Source organism: Pseudorasbora parva, chromosome 21 (assembly GCF_024679245.1).
Source record: "Pseudorasbora parva isolate DD20220531a chromosome 21, ASM2467924v1, whole genome shotgun sequence".
Lineage (NCBI taxonomy): Eukaryota > Metazoa > Chordata > Actinopteri > Cypriniformes > Gobionidae > Pseudorasbora > Pseudorasbora parva.
Window position 1 is genome coordinate 38,719,793 of NC_090192.1, and position 15,402 is coordinate 38,735,194.

At 35.6% G+C, this 15,402-nt stretch overlaps 1 protein-coding gene and 1 long non-coding RNA gene across 2 annotated transcripts in view; one reads left to right on the forward strand and one right to left on the reverse strand.

Annotated features, from left to right (window-relative positions):
- The window catches only part of LOC137055869 (uncharacterized), a 70,840-nt gene that overhangs the window by 49,909 nt on the left and 5,529 nt on the right, over positions 1-15,402 (forward strand). The gene's annotated exons all lie outside the window — the stretch shown is intronic.
- LOC137055865 (uromodulin-like) lies at positions 2,195-4,708 on the reverse strand. The gene is made up of 3 exons (XM_067429784.1): positions 4,545-4,708; positions 2,455-2,835; positions 2,195-2,373 (listed from the first exon to the last, which is right to left on the reverse strand). Exons 1-3 carry the CDS (start codon positions 4,567-4,569, stop codon positions 2,270-2,272), a joined length of 510 nt encoding a protein of 169 aa, XP_067285885.1. The 5' UTR covers positions 4,570-4,708; the 3' UTR covers positions 2,195-2,269.

Sequence of the window (15,402 nt, forward strand, 5' to 3'; positions counted from 1 at the left end):
ATTTTATTTTAAAAAAAATTAAGAAAAAAATTACTGACCACAAATTACTGACCAGTAGTGTATATTGTTATTACTAAATATTTATATTTTAAAAACATAGGTTTTTTTTGTACGTTTTATTTATCAAAGTATCCTAAAAAAAGTTTCACATATTCTGAAAAAATATTAAGCAGCAGAATTGTTTCCAACTTTGATAATGAACCATCATATTAGAATAATTTCTAAAGGCTCATTGGATAATGATCCTAAAAATTAAGATTTGCATCACAGAAATGAATGATAATTTAAAGTATAATAAATTTGAAAACAATTATTTTAAATTGTAATATATCACAATATTTAAAAAAAATCTGTATTTTTGATCAAATAAATGCAGGCTTGATGAGCAGAAGAAACTTGGTCTGTACTGTATATAAATGGCTTTTGTTTATTTTTTTCAGAAATTATGGCAGGTCTCCAAGTTTTTTCCGTCCACGTTACACACGTTATAACTTTGTACACTTGTAGGAGTTCCTTTGGCTCCTACATTTGGCAAATAAATTGGAAAAATATACCTGTGGTATTTGTTAGTGATGTTTCTGGCTTTCAGTTTATGAACATATCAGAATCAAAAATGCACCTTTAAGTTTATAGAACAGATAATATTAGATGGCCTGCATGGAAGTCCTATTACCAATTTTGTGAACCATACACAACACATGACTCATAATATACCAAATTAGGAACAAAGTAAAACCTGAACTGGGATTCAACCAGAATTGTATTAAACTGAATTAGATTAAGTACACTTTCTGCTTGAATTTACACTGTTTTCCGCCCATGTTACATACGTTCAATTTTACATCAACTCAACTTTGATAAAAGTTTACTAGTTTACCATTGTCAGATTTATCCTGCCTTTTACACAGATGTACCCCAGGTTTTCTCAGGATGTTAACCTGGGGACAATGGCTTTCTCCATTAAGATTGATTTTGCAGGCTATTGTCCTTTTAGTTAGGCCCAAACTGTGGAATCGCCCAAATATATATATACACCATAAATACTACATTTATAGATACTACACCAATGTTTAAAGTATGGTTGAATATATATATATATATATATATATATATATATATATATATATATATATATATATATATATATATATATATATATATATATATATATATATATATATATATATATATATATATATATATATATATATATACACAACCGTAATATATATGGACATAATGTTAAAAACTCTATTCAGGATCACTACCCCAGTCTTTAGAGTCACATGATCCTTCAGAAATTATGTTGCTTTGCTGCTCAAGAAACATTTATTATAATTATCAATGTTGAAAACAGTTGTGAACAATTTCTTTCAGGATTATTTGATGAATAGTAAGTTCAAAAGACCAGCATTTATCTGAAAGATAAAGCTTTTGTAACATTATAAATGTCTATATTGTCACTTGATCAATTTAATGCATCCTTACTGAATAAATGTATTCATTTCTTTAAGTGCTTTCCCCAAAAAAATAAATACAAACTCTTACCGACCCAAAACTTTTGAACGGTAGTACACAGTGTAGTATTATTTCAGATAAATACTGTTCTTTTGAACTTTCTATTAATCAAAAAACTTAAAAACAATCCCAAAAATGAATAACACACCGCTCATCGGGGTACTTTGAGTTATTTTGACCAGTACTATATGCTTAACGCTGTTGTCGACTGTCTGGCGCCATCTAACGGTGGCTGTAAAAAACTAAACTGCCATACAATTGAAGACTTTAAGGGTTTACTCTATAAAGTTTTAAATATGGATATTTTTCTTACACCAACGTATCGATTCAAATCTGAAGGCTTATATTAACCAATCGCAGCCTTGTTGAGTGCGTTATTTGAAGGACAGCTGCATTTTTATGGACAGCTACTACTACTGCTTGGATTTACGTTATCCAGGACTTTTTAATAACTCCGATTGTATTCGTCTGAATACAGAATGCCATATACACCTATGATGACTTGAGAGTGAGTAAATTATGGGATAATTGTAATTTTTGGATGAAATTCAGCATTAATTTCAACATATGTGGTCAAAACAAATCTTCGTACACCCAGCCAGTGCTTATCGCAGAATAAACCCTGACCTGATCACTCTGTTGGGGTTTATTCTGCGATAACCGGCTGGATGTACATTACCCCTTACATATTATATCACAATATTACATTATTGGTGAGCAGAAGAGACTTTTTAAAAACATTAAACAAATCTTAGTCTATATACGTACCAGTTGTAATGTCCACTTTTGTAGTTTCTGTTGTTAACATGGTCTCTGGAGTGACAGTGGTATGGGCAGTGCTTGTGTTCTTTACATCTGAAAAACATTGATGCATTGTAATCAACAAAGCTACAATTATGACTTATGTAAACAAAGGGGACATGTAAATGTTTTTACCTGCACAGTATGCCAAAGAGCAGAAAGCTGGTTGCACAAACTCATAAACATAATAATTGCCAGGGCAGGCTTTGACTTTAATGGGATTGGATTGGAAATAGCAGCAGTCATTGCTCCAGTGACCGCAGACTTCTCGAGTGACCACTCCATCCTCAACTGTTGGATGTCCTCCTTTCAGCCACAGTGGAGCATGAGTGCCACAACTGAACTGATCAACACATCTGTCTGGCATCTGAACGCTCTGACCCTGAATGAAGAGACGGTACCAGCCGTTCCAGCTGATCTCACAGTCACACATTATTTCAGAGTAATATTGATTGTTAGTTGCTCTCCATTGATCATCCACCATGGTGTAAGCTGAGCATGGGTCAACAGTGGGAGCTGTTGGAGGAGAACAAAGTTTCTTAGTAAGTCGATTTCTACTCTAGGCCTATACTTTGTACTATTGCATTAGTTAAAAATTATTCATCGTTGTGAAAGGGAGGTGAGCAGTATACCTATTATACTTGAGTGTAAAGAAAATGATTACTAGCAGTTTGACTTTGGTAATGCTTTAACTGACTTTGCAGTACAATCTGGTTTCCCCTCCACTGTGAAAGGTTTTCACTGCACACACTGCAGATTTTTTCTATTTTTCATAATGTTTTTATTTTTTTATTTGAAGATTTAAAATTGTATGTCAAACTGGAGTATTGTGGATATGGCATTAGATTATGTGGCATAGAAAGCAGTCATAACATGAACAGCAGTCCTTTCTCTTTTGTATTGCGTACTCTGTAAACATGCTCCCTCTGCTGTCCAAAATAACTATTTATTGACACCTTAAAACTCTTCATCCTCGAAATGTTACTTTTAAAATTATTTTCCAGAAAATTCCAGAGTATTTTTTTATTTATTTTATTTTTGACTTGTATAATTGTATGCATTTATATTTGTCAAAATGTATTTCAAGCATTAAATGGATAGCTCACCCGAAAATGAAAGTGTTTTTTCACCCTAAAGCCATCATAGGTGTACCGGTATATGACATTCTTCTTTCAGACGAATACAATCGGGGTATATTAAAAACTGTGCTGACTAATTCAAGCATCATAATGTAGTCCAAAATGTTTGGGCTGCCATTATAAAGCGTGAATTAGCCAGGATATATATGTATATATATTTTTTTTAAATAACTCAGATTGTCTGAAAGAAGAATGTCCACCTGGCTTTAGGGTGAGTAAATGATTAGGTCATTTTCATTTTTGGGTGAACTATCCCTATAAAAACTAAATTTTGACTGCACTCTCTCCATTTACAGACTTTTAACACCATTACAGTCTTGAGTCTCTGAGGGTAGGTCTCTGTCAGCTTTTCACATCTGACTTTTTCAAAGGCCAGCCTTACTGTAAATTAGATTGCGATCTGAACTCTGAATTTATTATTGTTGCACTGTAAAAAAACACACAAACCCCCCCCCAAAAAAACATTTCTAGTGACTGATCACATCTACAGTTTTCATTTAGCCGAATTTAAGTTGCCAACTGAAATTTTTGAAGTGATCAGTCACTAGAAAATGTTCAATTGGAGACATTATTTCTTTTTACAGTGTGTTTTTCAGCCATGTCTGTGTAGCTTTGGCTTGACGTAGGTGATTCTTGTATTCATGCCTTGCACTTTTAAATTAGTTTTAGTTAAAGTATTTTTAATTTTTAAAATGTATTTAGCAAAAATATTTTTTTCCTCGTGATGTAAGTTAGACCAAAATACTGACTCAACAGCTACAATTGATTGAAACTCACTGACTATGCACAAGTGTTTTTTAATACATCTGCCATATTTTTAATTTTTTTATTTTTGAAATAAAATACTATTTATGTGACTTCTGAAACCAATGATGTGACATATTAAAGACCTTTTACTTTTTTGTGATTGAAAAAAAATTCAGCTGCACTTATTTTCTGCTAACAGTAATAGTACTGATGCAAACCTGAATCAAAATCACACACACATTCTTTACACGCAGTCTCAAACATAGATCTGATCTGGCTGCATAGGTTTGCTAATCCAAAGAAAAAGGCTTCAGAAACATTTCAAAAACATTACATTACCAGTCGTAATAGTCACAGATGTCATTTCTATAGCTGAGGTTGAGAGGGTATAGGTGGCGTTGATGTTCCTTACATCTGTAAAAGTACAAAAAGATCAAAATTAAATCAACAAAGATGTAATGATGACTTAAGATGTAATGATGAAAAATGTAGATATATTTACCTGCACAGTATGCCAAATAGCAGAAGGATGGTTTCACAAACTCATAGACGTAATAACCTTCTGGACAGGCTTTGACTTTAATGGGATTGGACAGAAAAGCGCAGCAGTCATCGTCATAGTGACCGCAGACGTCTCGAGTGACCACTCCGTCCTCAAGTGTTGGATGTCCGTCTTTCAGCCACAGTGGAGCATGAGTGCCACAGCTGTCCTGATCAACACATGTTTCTGGCATCTGAACACTATGACCATCAAAAAAGAGACGGTACCAGCCGTTCCAGCTGACCTCACAGTCGCACTTTATTTCAAATGAATACTGATTATTGGTGGCTCTCTGAGGCTCATCCAGATCTTTGTAGTCGTTGCAGGGGTCAACTGTTATGGAAACATTAAATAAGGTTTGTAAATGTTTGTAAATTCATATCTCAGTGTTACATATACCATTACGTATTATTTAAAGTAATATTAGGCTTACTTGTTTCACCTGTGGTCAAATTACTATTAAGGCATCACTTTTCTTTTAGATGTGACACAGGTGATATAAAGAGTCTAACATTTCCCACTATAAGTAAGGGATAATGTACATCCAGCCGGTTGTTTTCATGGAATAAACCCAGACAGGGTGATCGGGACATCTTGCATCACTCTGAAGGGGTTTATTCAGTGATAACTGGCTGGATGTAAATTATCCCACTTATTACAAGGCTAATTGCATACCAGATGTTGGCCGGACCTGGGCAACACTACATTGCTGTCTGGGATGTGAAATATTGACAGTAAAAATATTTAATTAGCTCTTTGAACGCAATGAGTAGTTGCTAGCAAGCGATAGATTCAAACTAGACGGACATTTAAGGGATATGGTTTCACTGTATTTCACCACATAAATAATTATGGTGATAAGCGTGATTTGAGATTAAACCTTTTTTATATATATATATAAAACCTGTTTGTTATCTTAGCTCCCTCTATTTCCTCCTTCAAATCTGCCCTAAAGGCTTATTTGTTCTATTTGGCTTTCAATAATCCTTGATCATAGGTTTGGTTTATTGTTTTACTAATGTTGTGTGTTTCTTAATTTTGGTATTTGTATTATTCTTATTCTTTTCTGTACAGCACTTTGGTCAGCTTTGTTTGTTTTTTAAATGTGCTATTTAAATACAGTCAAGCCAAAAATTATTCAGACACCGTATATATTTTTTATTAGTGGGTACAGCACACTATAGTGCATTCATGTAACTGAAGATAGCGAAATAAAGTAAACCGTGACTTATTATATCAAATAATTCTTCATACAGTGACTAGGAGTAAAACTGATTAAAAAAAGCGGGACCATAATGATTTAGACACTTTGACCTGAGCATGTTTTACTGAAGTGACTTTTTACACCACAGACTGAACCTAAATTGGTATTATCAAATTGTGTACTTCAATTTAACAGCTGATTGGTTAATTTTAATCCAATACATAACAAAGTTATCTGGCATTATCAAGATGAATTTGTTCAAACGCAGTTAAACTTTGAGTTCTTTTCATATTTTATTACCATTTTCTATAGCAAATAGAAAAAAATAGGGAGTCAAAGTTGTACCTTTAGGGGTACAACAGCTTGTCGCTGGGGCAGTACCCTTAAAAGGACAGCGCTGTACCATTTTTACCACAAAAAGGTTCATAGTAGTACCTTAAGGTACGTGTTTATACTCAAAGGTACTAATATGCACATTTTAGGAGTGCAAAGATGTCCTTTTAAGGGTATTGCCCCAGTGACAAGCTGTTGTACCCCTAAAGGTACAACTTTGACACCCTATTTTTCTGTGTGAATAAAGAAAGAAAATGTTAAAGGTGTCTGAATACATTTTGGTTTGACTGTAAATATTGTAGCCTATTGTATTGAATTTTTATCTTGTAATCCATTATAGTGTACCAAACAACCGTCTCAAAATGGCAGTTTGTATGAAAGAAGAGAGTAGGCTACACAAAATATGGATTTGAGTTTTAATATTTTATTACCTCACCAAACGCAAATCTTCCACAAAGAAAAACCTTTTCTCGTGAGTTTAAAGCACTGTTACCCGGACTTAAGTTACCCGGATGAGCCTGATGTGTTACCAGTTTTTTATAAGTTGTTTTCGGGGGAGTAACGTACCGCTGGGTGGCATAATTGTATTGTATTATATTATTATTATTCAATATGGAATGTGTATATCATGTCAACTGTGACAGAATGATTGACAGTCCGGTTTGTGGGGACATGCACACACCTAGACTTTGTGGTTTTCAAGATGCAATTCCTTGACGCAATAGTACATTCACATGCGTACTATTGTGACAAGCTCAAAAATAGTTCTTTCTAATGACAACAAGTACATACTTTTAGCCCATGGTTTTAGGGCGAATTGCAACACGGCGCAATCTTTTCACAATCTATTCATTTATCTGAGACCAATCCTTAAATGATCACACTTTTCAATAAACTAAGTGGGGCTTTGATTGCATTTATAGTTTTTCCTCAATCTATTTGACATTTTTCTACATTAAAGTCCTTGCTTTTTAAAATACACTGATCCAAACAGGCATTAGCCAGCGATTTTAGATGAATAATGTTTCTCCGATACTGCATACTTTTCAGCCAACTCTGTTATTAAAAGCTGTTATTGAAGTATCTCTATATACTTTTGAAATGACATGTTTATCATAATGTTCCTCAACAGGGAAAGCAGGTCCAGTGGAAGTATAAGTGCAGTGTTATCATGAGAAGAGAAATATTGTGAATTACCTGGTTGTTGTCCATCAGTTATTTCACCTTTAAAACAAAAGAATATACGAAAAATGGTTTAATTTTGAAGGATGATAGTCACTCATGTGAATAGCATCATTGTGAAGATTTGTGGTCACATGTGTGTATTAAAACTTTAAAGATGTATAAACACTCACCAAACAGCAGCAGTATCAAAACACACAATGAGAATAGAAACCCCATTGTGCTAAACGGCACCTTCGACACCTGCAAACACCAACATAAACGCATAAAATATGTGTCTGTGTGTATATATACATATATAATATTGTATTGTATTGAATTTAGCATTAACATCTTCACAAAAAGCCTTAATTTGTTCGTTAACATGGACTAACAATGAACAATACTTATAATCTTTTTTTAATCTTACAAACTATTTTTTTAAATATCACTATGCTGTAAAAATGCATTGTTCATTGTTACTTCATGTTAGTTAATGCATTTAATAATTCCAACTAATTATATTTTTAGATTATCTTTTTAGATTAGAGTAATTATCTTTTTAGATTTATCAAAAGCAGATTATTGGTTATTAAAGCTCAAAGGAATAAAATGAACTAAGTAACATTACCTGATACAAAATATTGTTTCACAAACTCCAAAAACACAGTGATGCTTTAATCCAGTAAAGGAATATAATGAAGAACGATCTTCAGGCCTCACAATCTTATCTGACTGTACTAAGTGTGGGTGGACCTTTTCTACATGGGTTGACAACTCACAATACCCAGCCTCCAACATTTTTCCCATGTTACATGACGCCAGTATTTCTTTGTATACCTGCCATTCAGAAACACATTTTTTAGACTTGAATAGATGAACGTAGATTGAAGAACTACAAGACAATCAAATGATGACTGGCATTATATGAGGGTGCTCATTCCCAGTTCGCTTTTACACATTTAGTCAAACTAAGGTCATTGCTCTTAAAATAGTTAACAGAGCCATATTTAAATACAAATGAAGCGCAACATTTAAAAAATACTAACTTTATACAAAGTTTCAATTGTTAACAGGCGACTACAGTTAATCCATTTTCGACAAAGTATATATTACTAAACTGTTCACACAAAACAAGTTACAATGGTACATTTTTGGAAATTTAGATTCATACATAATCCGAAAGATGTATAAATAAGCTTCCTGTTTTTTATATGGTTTGGTACAACTATTTGAAGATCTGAGGGTGCAAAAAATCAACAACAAAAAAAAGAAAGAGAAAATTGCCTTTAAAGGTGTCCAAAGGAAGTCCTTAGCATATCACTACTACTTTTTTGATATGTTTACGGTTGTAAATTTACAAAATATCTTCATGGAACATGATCTTTATTTCTAATGATCCAATCATATCCTAGTGATTTTTGGCATAAAAGAAACATTTCTAATTTTGACCCACAATGTATTGTCGGCTATTGCCACAAATATACCCGTGGGACGCATTAATGGTTTTGTGGTCGTGGGTTACAATTATGATTTCCTTTCATAGTGCAGTTGGCAGAACAAGAGGAGAGGTGTTCTGCCAACTGAGTGGAGGAGGTAGAAAGGAAGAAGAGAGAGTAAGAGTGGAGGGCACTAAAAGAGGAAGATGAGGTGCTGTAAGAAGAGGAGAGAAGAGATTGACAGGATGAGTCACTTTAATGTATGAATCAGAGGATCCCAAATATCTGTCTGTCATGTGTGGTCTTCATACACAAGACCTAATTTTATACAATACATGACTCATCCTCTTCTGTTTTATGTTTTTGAAATGCTTACATTTACTACATTGCATTGTTTTGCTGTATACTTCTGTCTTCATTGTTTTTTAGATCATTAAACTTAGTTTGGAGAATTGAAACAACCGTTCTTGATGCTATGAAAACATAAATTGCATACGCCTCTAAATTTAAATCATGCTGTTTAATGTTAGGGTCATAGTGGGTTGTGAGTTGGATGATATTTACCCTCGTACGATGAATCAAATTCCTATATATATGGAACTATGGGTGGAATCTGTACCCTGTTGCTCTTTTGTGGCCTTGCCCATGATAGCAGAAACATCATGACGTGCATTCATGTGTATTGTGATATTTTTGTGTCCTCTTTTACCTCTAATCTATTCTATACGCATATTGGCAGCTTTGACTGGGAGAACCAGCTGTCAGTCAGGGCGGATCAAAGCCTCTGCAGGCCGTATTCAGCCACACCTGTGTGAAAACAACTCAAACATTTTTGGTGATCTAAGCAATAACTGCACCTCACCCCAAACTTATCTTCCATGAAAGAGAACAGGAACCAGTGCCGCAACATTCTTCGGATCCTTTAGAAATTAAGGTTCATTGTCAGACACATTTGACGCAAACAAGTATTAGTATCAATACTGTGGAAATGGTATTGCAAATATCAATATCAAATTTAGCTCATGAATTAGTTTTAATTAGTCAAAATCTAAAAGGGAAAATCCCACTTTTTTAATTTCATATTTGAAAATCATGTAAATCGATTAGCCAATGTAGTTAGGCAAGCACATGACATTCATAAATACAATAAAACAAATAGATTTTGAGACCTGCAACCAGTTTGGTCACTTAAATATTTATTAAAAACCATTTATAGGAATCACAATACAGAGAGAGAAAGAGAGAGAGAGAGAGAGAATGACTTTAAGGTCTTTTTATTTACAAAAAAAAAGGTTTAAAAAAAAAAAAAATATTTATATATTTTTAACCATTAACAATAATGTATCTTAGGAGAGGTGGGGGGGGGGGGGGGAATTAAACATAAATTTGCAACATGCCATCATCATCAACATCACAAATACATTGATTTACTCCCCATTTGTATTTAAACATATCTATGTCATTAACCAATCTATAGTAAGTAAATTCTATTTTGATCCGTGATTTTAGTAAACCCTTAAAAAGGGCCACTACATCCGTTGATCCATCACCTCTCAAAAGATTTTTCCGTGAAAGCCATATGGCCAGTTTTGCTTGCCCAAATAAAAAAATTAATTAAAACATGAACATCCCTCCTTTTTCTACTGTATTTTGGGCCATGGATGAATAAAACTGGTGTAAACACTTCCCTCAGAGTATTACACCACTCTTCCAATGGAAATGGAGAGAGAGAGAGAGAGAGAGAGAGAGAATCAGTGGCGCCACCAAGTGGTCGTGTGATCGTGTGCTGACGTGATGCTACAAAAAACAAAAACTCTGAAATTGTGAGAATTTCATAGACAAGTTCTTTTATACTGGAAGTTGATTTATAAACACAAGTTTCCTCCTCACAGTTCACCAATTTAAAGCAAGTCACTCTTTATAAGAGATTGGTGGGAGAGAGGTAGGCCTGTCTGGTCTGCTGTTCATTTTCTTGATGAGGAAGGTAGCCTACTTTTTTGAATCACTGGACTTTCTGCTTTTGGTATGTTGGTTAGAAATACAGTGCCCTTATATAAACTAAGCTCTTCATCTGCCATCTTTGGGCAGGATTTTATTATGAATCATTTATACAAATGAATAGAAACTTTATTTACCCAATAAAAATGTCCATTCAAGTTGGTCGAAATAATATGAGTATTTTTTTTTCCTATGTATTTTAAGAATTATGTACATTTCCTTTCCTATACCTCCCAAGGAAGTACATGAAACATTTGTTGTTGTTTTTTAAGTAGTGATATTTACCGATCCTTAGAGCTTCTTAGATATATATTTAATATGGATCACAATAGTTGTAGCTGCCAGTGATGCACGAGTAGTTGATCCAAAATGAGCGGGTGCCTGCAGTTACAAGTCATCCAAACATATTTTTAATGATATTCGGGTCGCGGTCGGTCGGATTGTTTAAAATAAAGATGACGCAGGACAAAATGCCCGATTTCCCAACACGTTAAACTGAGTAATGCTATTGTACTATTTTAATAGGCTATCCTTTTTAAACACATATAGCTCATGAAAGGGGGAGGGGGGGGGGGGTGAAACACTCAGTTTCAGTCAATCTTGAGTAGAGTAGTATTGCATCCTTCATATCTCCGAAAAGTCTTTAGTTTTATTATATTTATAAAAGAAATATGGGCTGTACCGAGTCTTTCCAGAAAAAAACGAGCACCTGGAGGCGTATCGAGTGGGCGGAGCTAAAGAATGACGAGCATGCACAAAGCCGTGACGTCCTCAAGCGTGGAGAAGAAAACGCTACCCTAAATCAGATTCAACTAATACAGATATATGATCCAGAATCAGATACGGAGGCTGAAATGAATTGAACAGAAGAAGCAACAACAGCAGGATGTCCGTCTCTGTGGTATGTACTTTATTTAGTGGCCTGTCAACATTTGTGTGTGTTTACTCGCAGTTTATGAGGACATGATTCGGTTTATGGACTATTGTATGTGACTAAACCTTAGCAGTAGCAAGCAAAACGGTTTTGCACGTCAGACTAGTGTAACGTTATACAGAGAACAACAATGAAGTCCATTAGCGCATTTGAATGACGAAGCACGCTTTGTGAGAACGCTAGGTTTATGTTTGGGTGGTTTTACAATAAACAAACTGACACCTATATTGGTCAGCTAAACAAATGTATTTAAACACACACCATAGATCGCGTGCTCCATTGATAAATTAACTAACGTTATACACGATCGTGTCGTTTACTGATGTTTACTCACGTGACGATAGCCGACAGCACAGACATTTGAAGCAGTTTTACTCACCGTCTTCTTCCAAAGCAGGACCGAACCTTTATCACTGGAACCGCTCCGTCAAAAACACACTTCTTTGGTATGATTTGGTGAAGTCCTGACAGCAGTGACCGTGGAGATCCGCGATGTTGAGAAGCTTCCCATCATTTCTGCGTTCAAATCGGTTTAAATGCAGCGCTACCTTCCCAGAATGCTGTGCTAAAGCGTTGAAGTCCTCCCCGTGCATTTCCTCTCTCGCTCTAGTCACGCGCGCGCACCCTACCGGGAGAAGAGCCCGTACGGCCCATACAAGGACCTTCCGTTCTATTAACGTCAAGCCGACCCATACTCGAAAAAAACTCTCCGAAACTTGTGAGAAACCGGAAGGAGTATTTTTAACACAGAAATACTCCATCAAACGTCCAACATTAGTTTTTGAAACTTTGTCTATGTTTAGGATGGGAATCCAAGTGTTTAACAGTGTAAAAAGCTCAGTATGCATCAAACAGCGTTTCACCCCCCCTTTAATGCCCAGCACGATCACATCATAATGCGTATCAGCAGTACGAGTGTGCAATCTCGTGGAATGTATACGCCAAAATCAGTTTTGAAGTGCATATGCTACGCACTTTGTGGCGTGTATATGAGACACTCTTGGGTAGGATGGGGGTGGTGGGGTATGCGGGGTGGGTGGTTCTTGCGTATAATACGCCATAAAGTGCGTATCATATGCACGCGAAAAACTGTGCATAAAACTAATTTTGGCGTATACATTGCAGGGCGGGATTTTTGTTGGGAAAGTCAGGGGAGAGACGCACACTTCGATTAGACTGAATAAACACATGCAGCATCTTAATTGTTAAGAAAATGAAACAAATTAAAAGAATGAATCAAGCCTTTATTACACAATACTAGGCTATATCATACAGCATTCAGAAAAAGAACAGTTTGCGACTTTGTGCTCCTAAGGGCTTTTACACTTTTCCAAAAGTGGGCTTTCTCTCAGTTGACCTTCTGATGAATTCTCCAAACAGGGTCGAAACATAAACATCGCGTTCATCAATAATATGCATCTAGACAGCTGAAATGGACAATGATATGCCGCCTCAAGAACTGTCTGCTCTCGCCGCCGCACCTCTAGCACACATCAGAGCCTGAAACATTTCTCCTCCACAGGCTGGATTAATGGATATTATGCCAGAGAGCTAGCCTGACAAGCCAGACCCACATCTGGAAACTCACCATTGACAGCTCAATCTGAAGGCGGTGTCGGGACATGACCAGAGCAAAGGCAGGAGACAGTGATTGCCGTCAATTAGAAGCTTTATTGACTTCAAACTTGTAATAGGAAAAACCAATAACATAAAACAGAGACATTAAAGGTGACCTTCCTCATGTAGGTCCCTTACCAAACCTGAGTCAAACAGACAAAATGACTCCTATTATACTCCGGGATTCAACCATTTCATAATAGGGGAATAGACATGGTATATACTCACACATACATATGTATATACCCTGTCAATTCCCCTAAATCTAGACAGCTATGCATTTATAGACAGTGAGTTATGCATTTAGACAGTTATGAATTTATAAACAAACAATAATATTTCATATTACTTAAATATTACAAGAAACAAATAATAAACACTACAGTACATTTAACCAAATAAACCAATGAAACAATTACCCTCCCTTATCCTACTGGAAAAATAGGCTATGCCTACACTACCCAGAATCCCTCAGAATTGCATACAACGAGGAACAGGAAGGCCGTGCTTTCTCTTAAACCCCACCCCCGGAACCACGCTGCAGCCGCGAACAGAGACAACAGGTGAATTCTAAATATGTAATTATAATGCTAAGATATAAATTCTAAATAAATTAAATAAAACAAAAACTCTTGATGTTCTTTATCTAATCTAATGTGCACCTTTAGACCAGAAAAAGTAGCCGCAAATCATATTTAAACAAACATTTAAACAAACATTAACATTTATACAAGTAAAATAAACCAAACAAACACAGGGCCTATACAGAAATTAGGGGTCACTTATGACATCCTCACAGGCGGGATAAACGATTGTCTTTCAAACTCCCTCTGCACGTTTTTGGATAGTGCTACCACCAACCAGAGCAACGTGAAGCGGAGTTAGTTGACAGATTAAACTTTTGCTGTATCCGGTCGGCAAAACTCCGAACACATCTTCCCTTCTGAAGAATGACTTCAGTGCCGTTCTTTTCTCAGAGAAATGCTTAACTCCAAGTCTTCCAGAGTCGCGGTCAAAGCTGATTCAAAAGACCGCCGTTCGCCAGTCATCATTATCAACACTTTCTGCCTGTCTGGAAAAGATAAGGACGTGTATGAACTACAACTTTCTCCAGCTTAACAGCTCTAAAACAGAAGCCATCTTTATTGGTTACCCTCTTCAGATCAGATCATCCACCATTTCCTGTATTGCATTTTCTGGCCAGGACATTCCTCTGTCATCCATAGTCACCAATTTCTGTGTTAGGTTTGATCCACACGTAACCTTTGAGGCCCACATTAAATATCTTTGCAAAACATCCTTTTGTCATATATAGCCAGACTCCGTCCTACACTCACCCTTCATTAAGCTGAGTCACTCGTTCATGCCTTTGTCTCCTCGAGACTGGATTATTGTAACGCTGATGAGAGTGCGTAAATATAAACACATCACACCAATTCTTCAGTCTGTACATTGGCTTCCTATTTCCGTTTGGATCGTGTATAAAGTTTCCCTCCTCACACATCAGTGCATCCATGGCAATACTTCCACCTACCTTAAAGAACTCATTACTTCTCTTCGCTCCACAAACTCATCGACTCAGTCCCCCTTGGATTAAGACCCGCACCATTGGGGACAGAGCCTTCTGTGCCGCTGCTCCACGCCTGATGAATGCCCTCCCTGAACATCGGAGGGCTCCACAAACAATTTTTGAAACGGGAGTAAAACCTTACCTGTTTAGAAAGTCTTTCAATGTTTAAATTAATTCATTATTTTTATTTTATTTATTTATTTTCCTATCTTCGTAGCACTTTGAGATTTTCTTTAAAATGTAAAGTGCTTTATAAATAAAATGTATTATTATTATTATTATTATAGCTCTTCGTGTCGTAGGCTAATCCTGGAGACATTTCTCCAGTTTGTTCATAATCAATTAATAATAATAAAAAATTGTTTAATATTTTATAGTTCTTATCATATACTATTAGTGT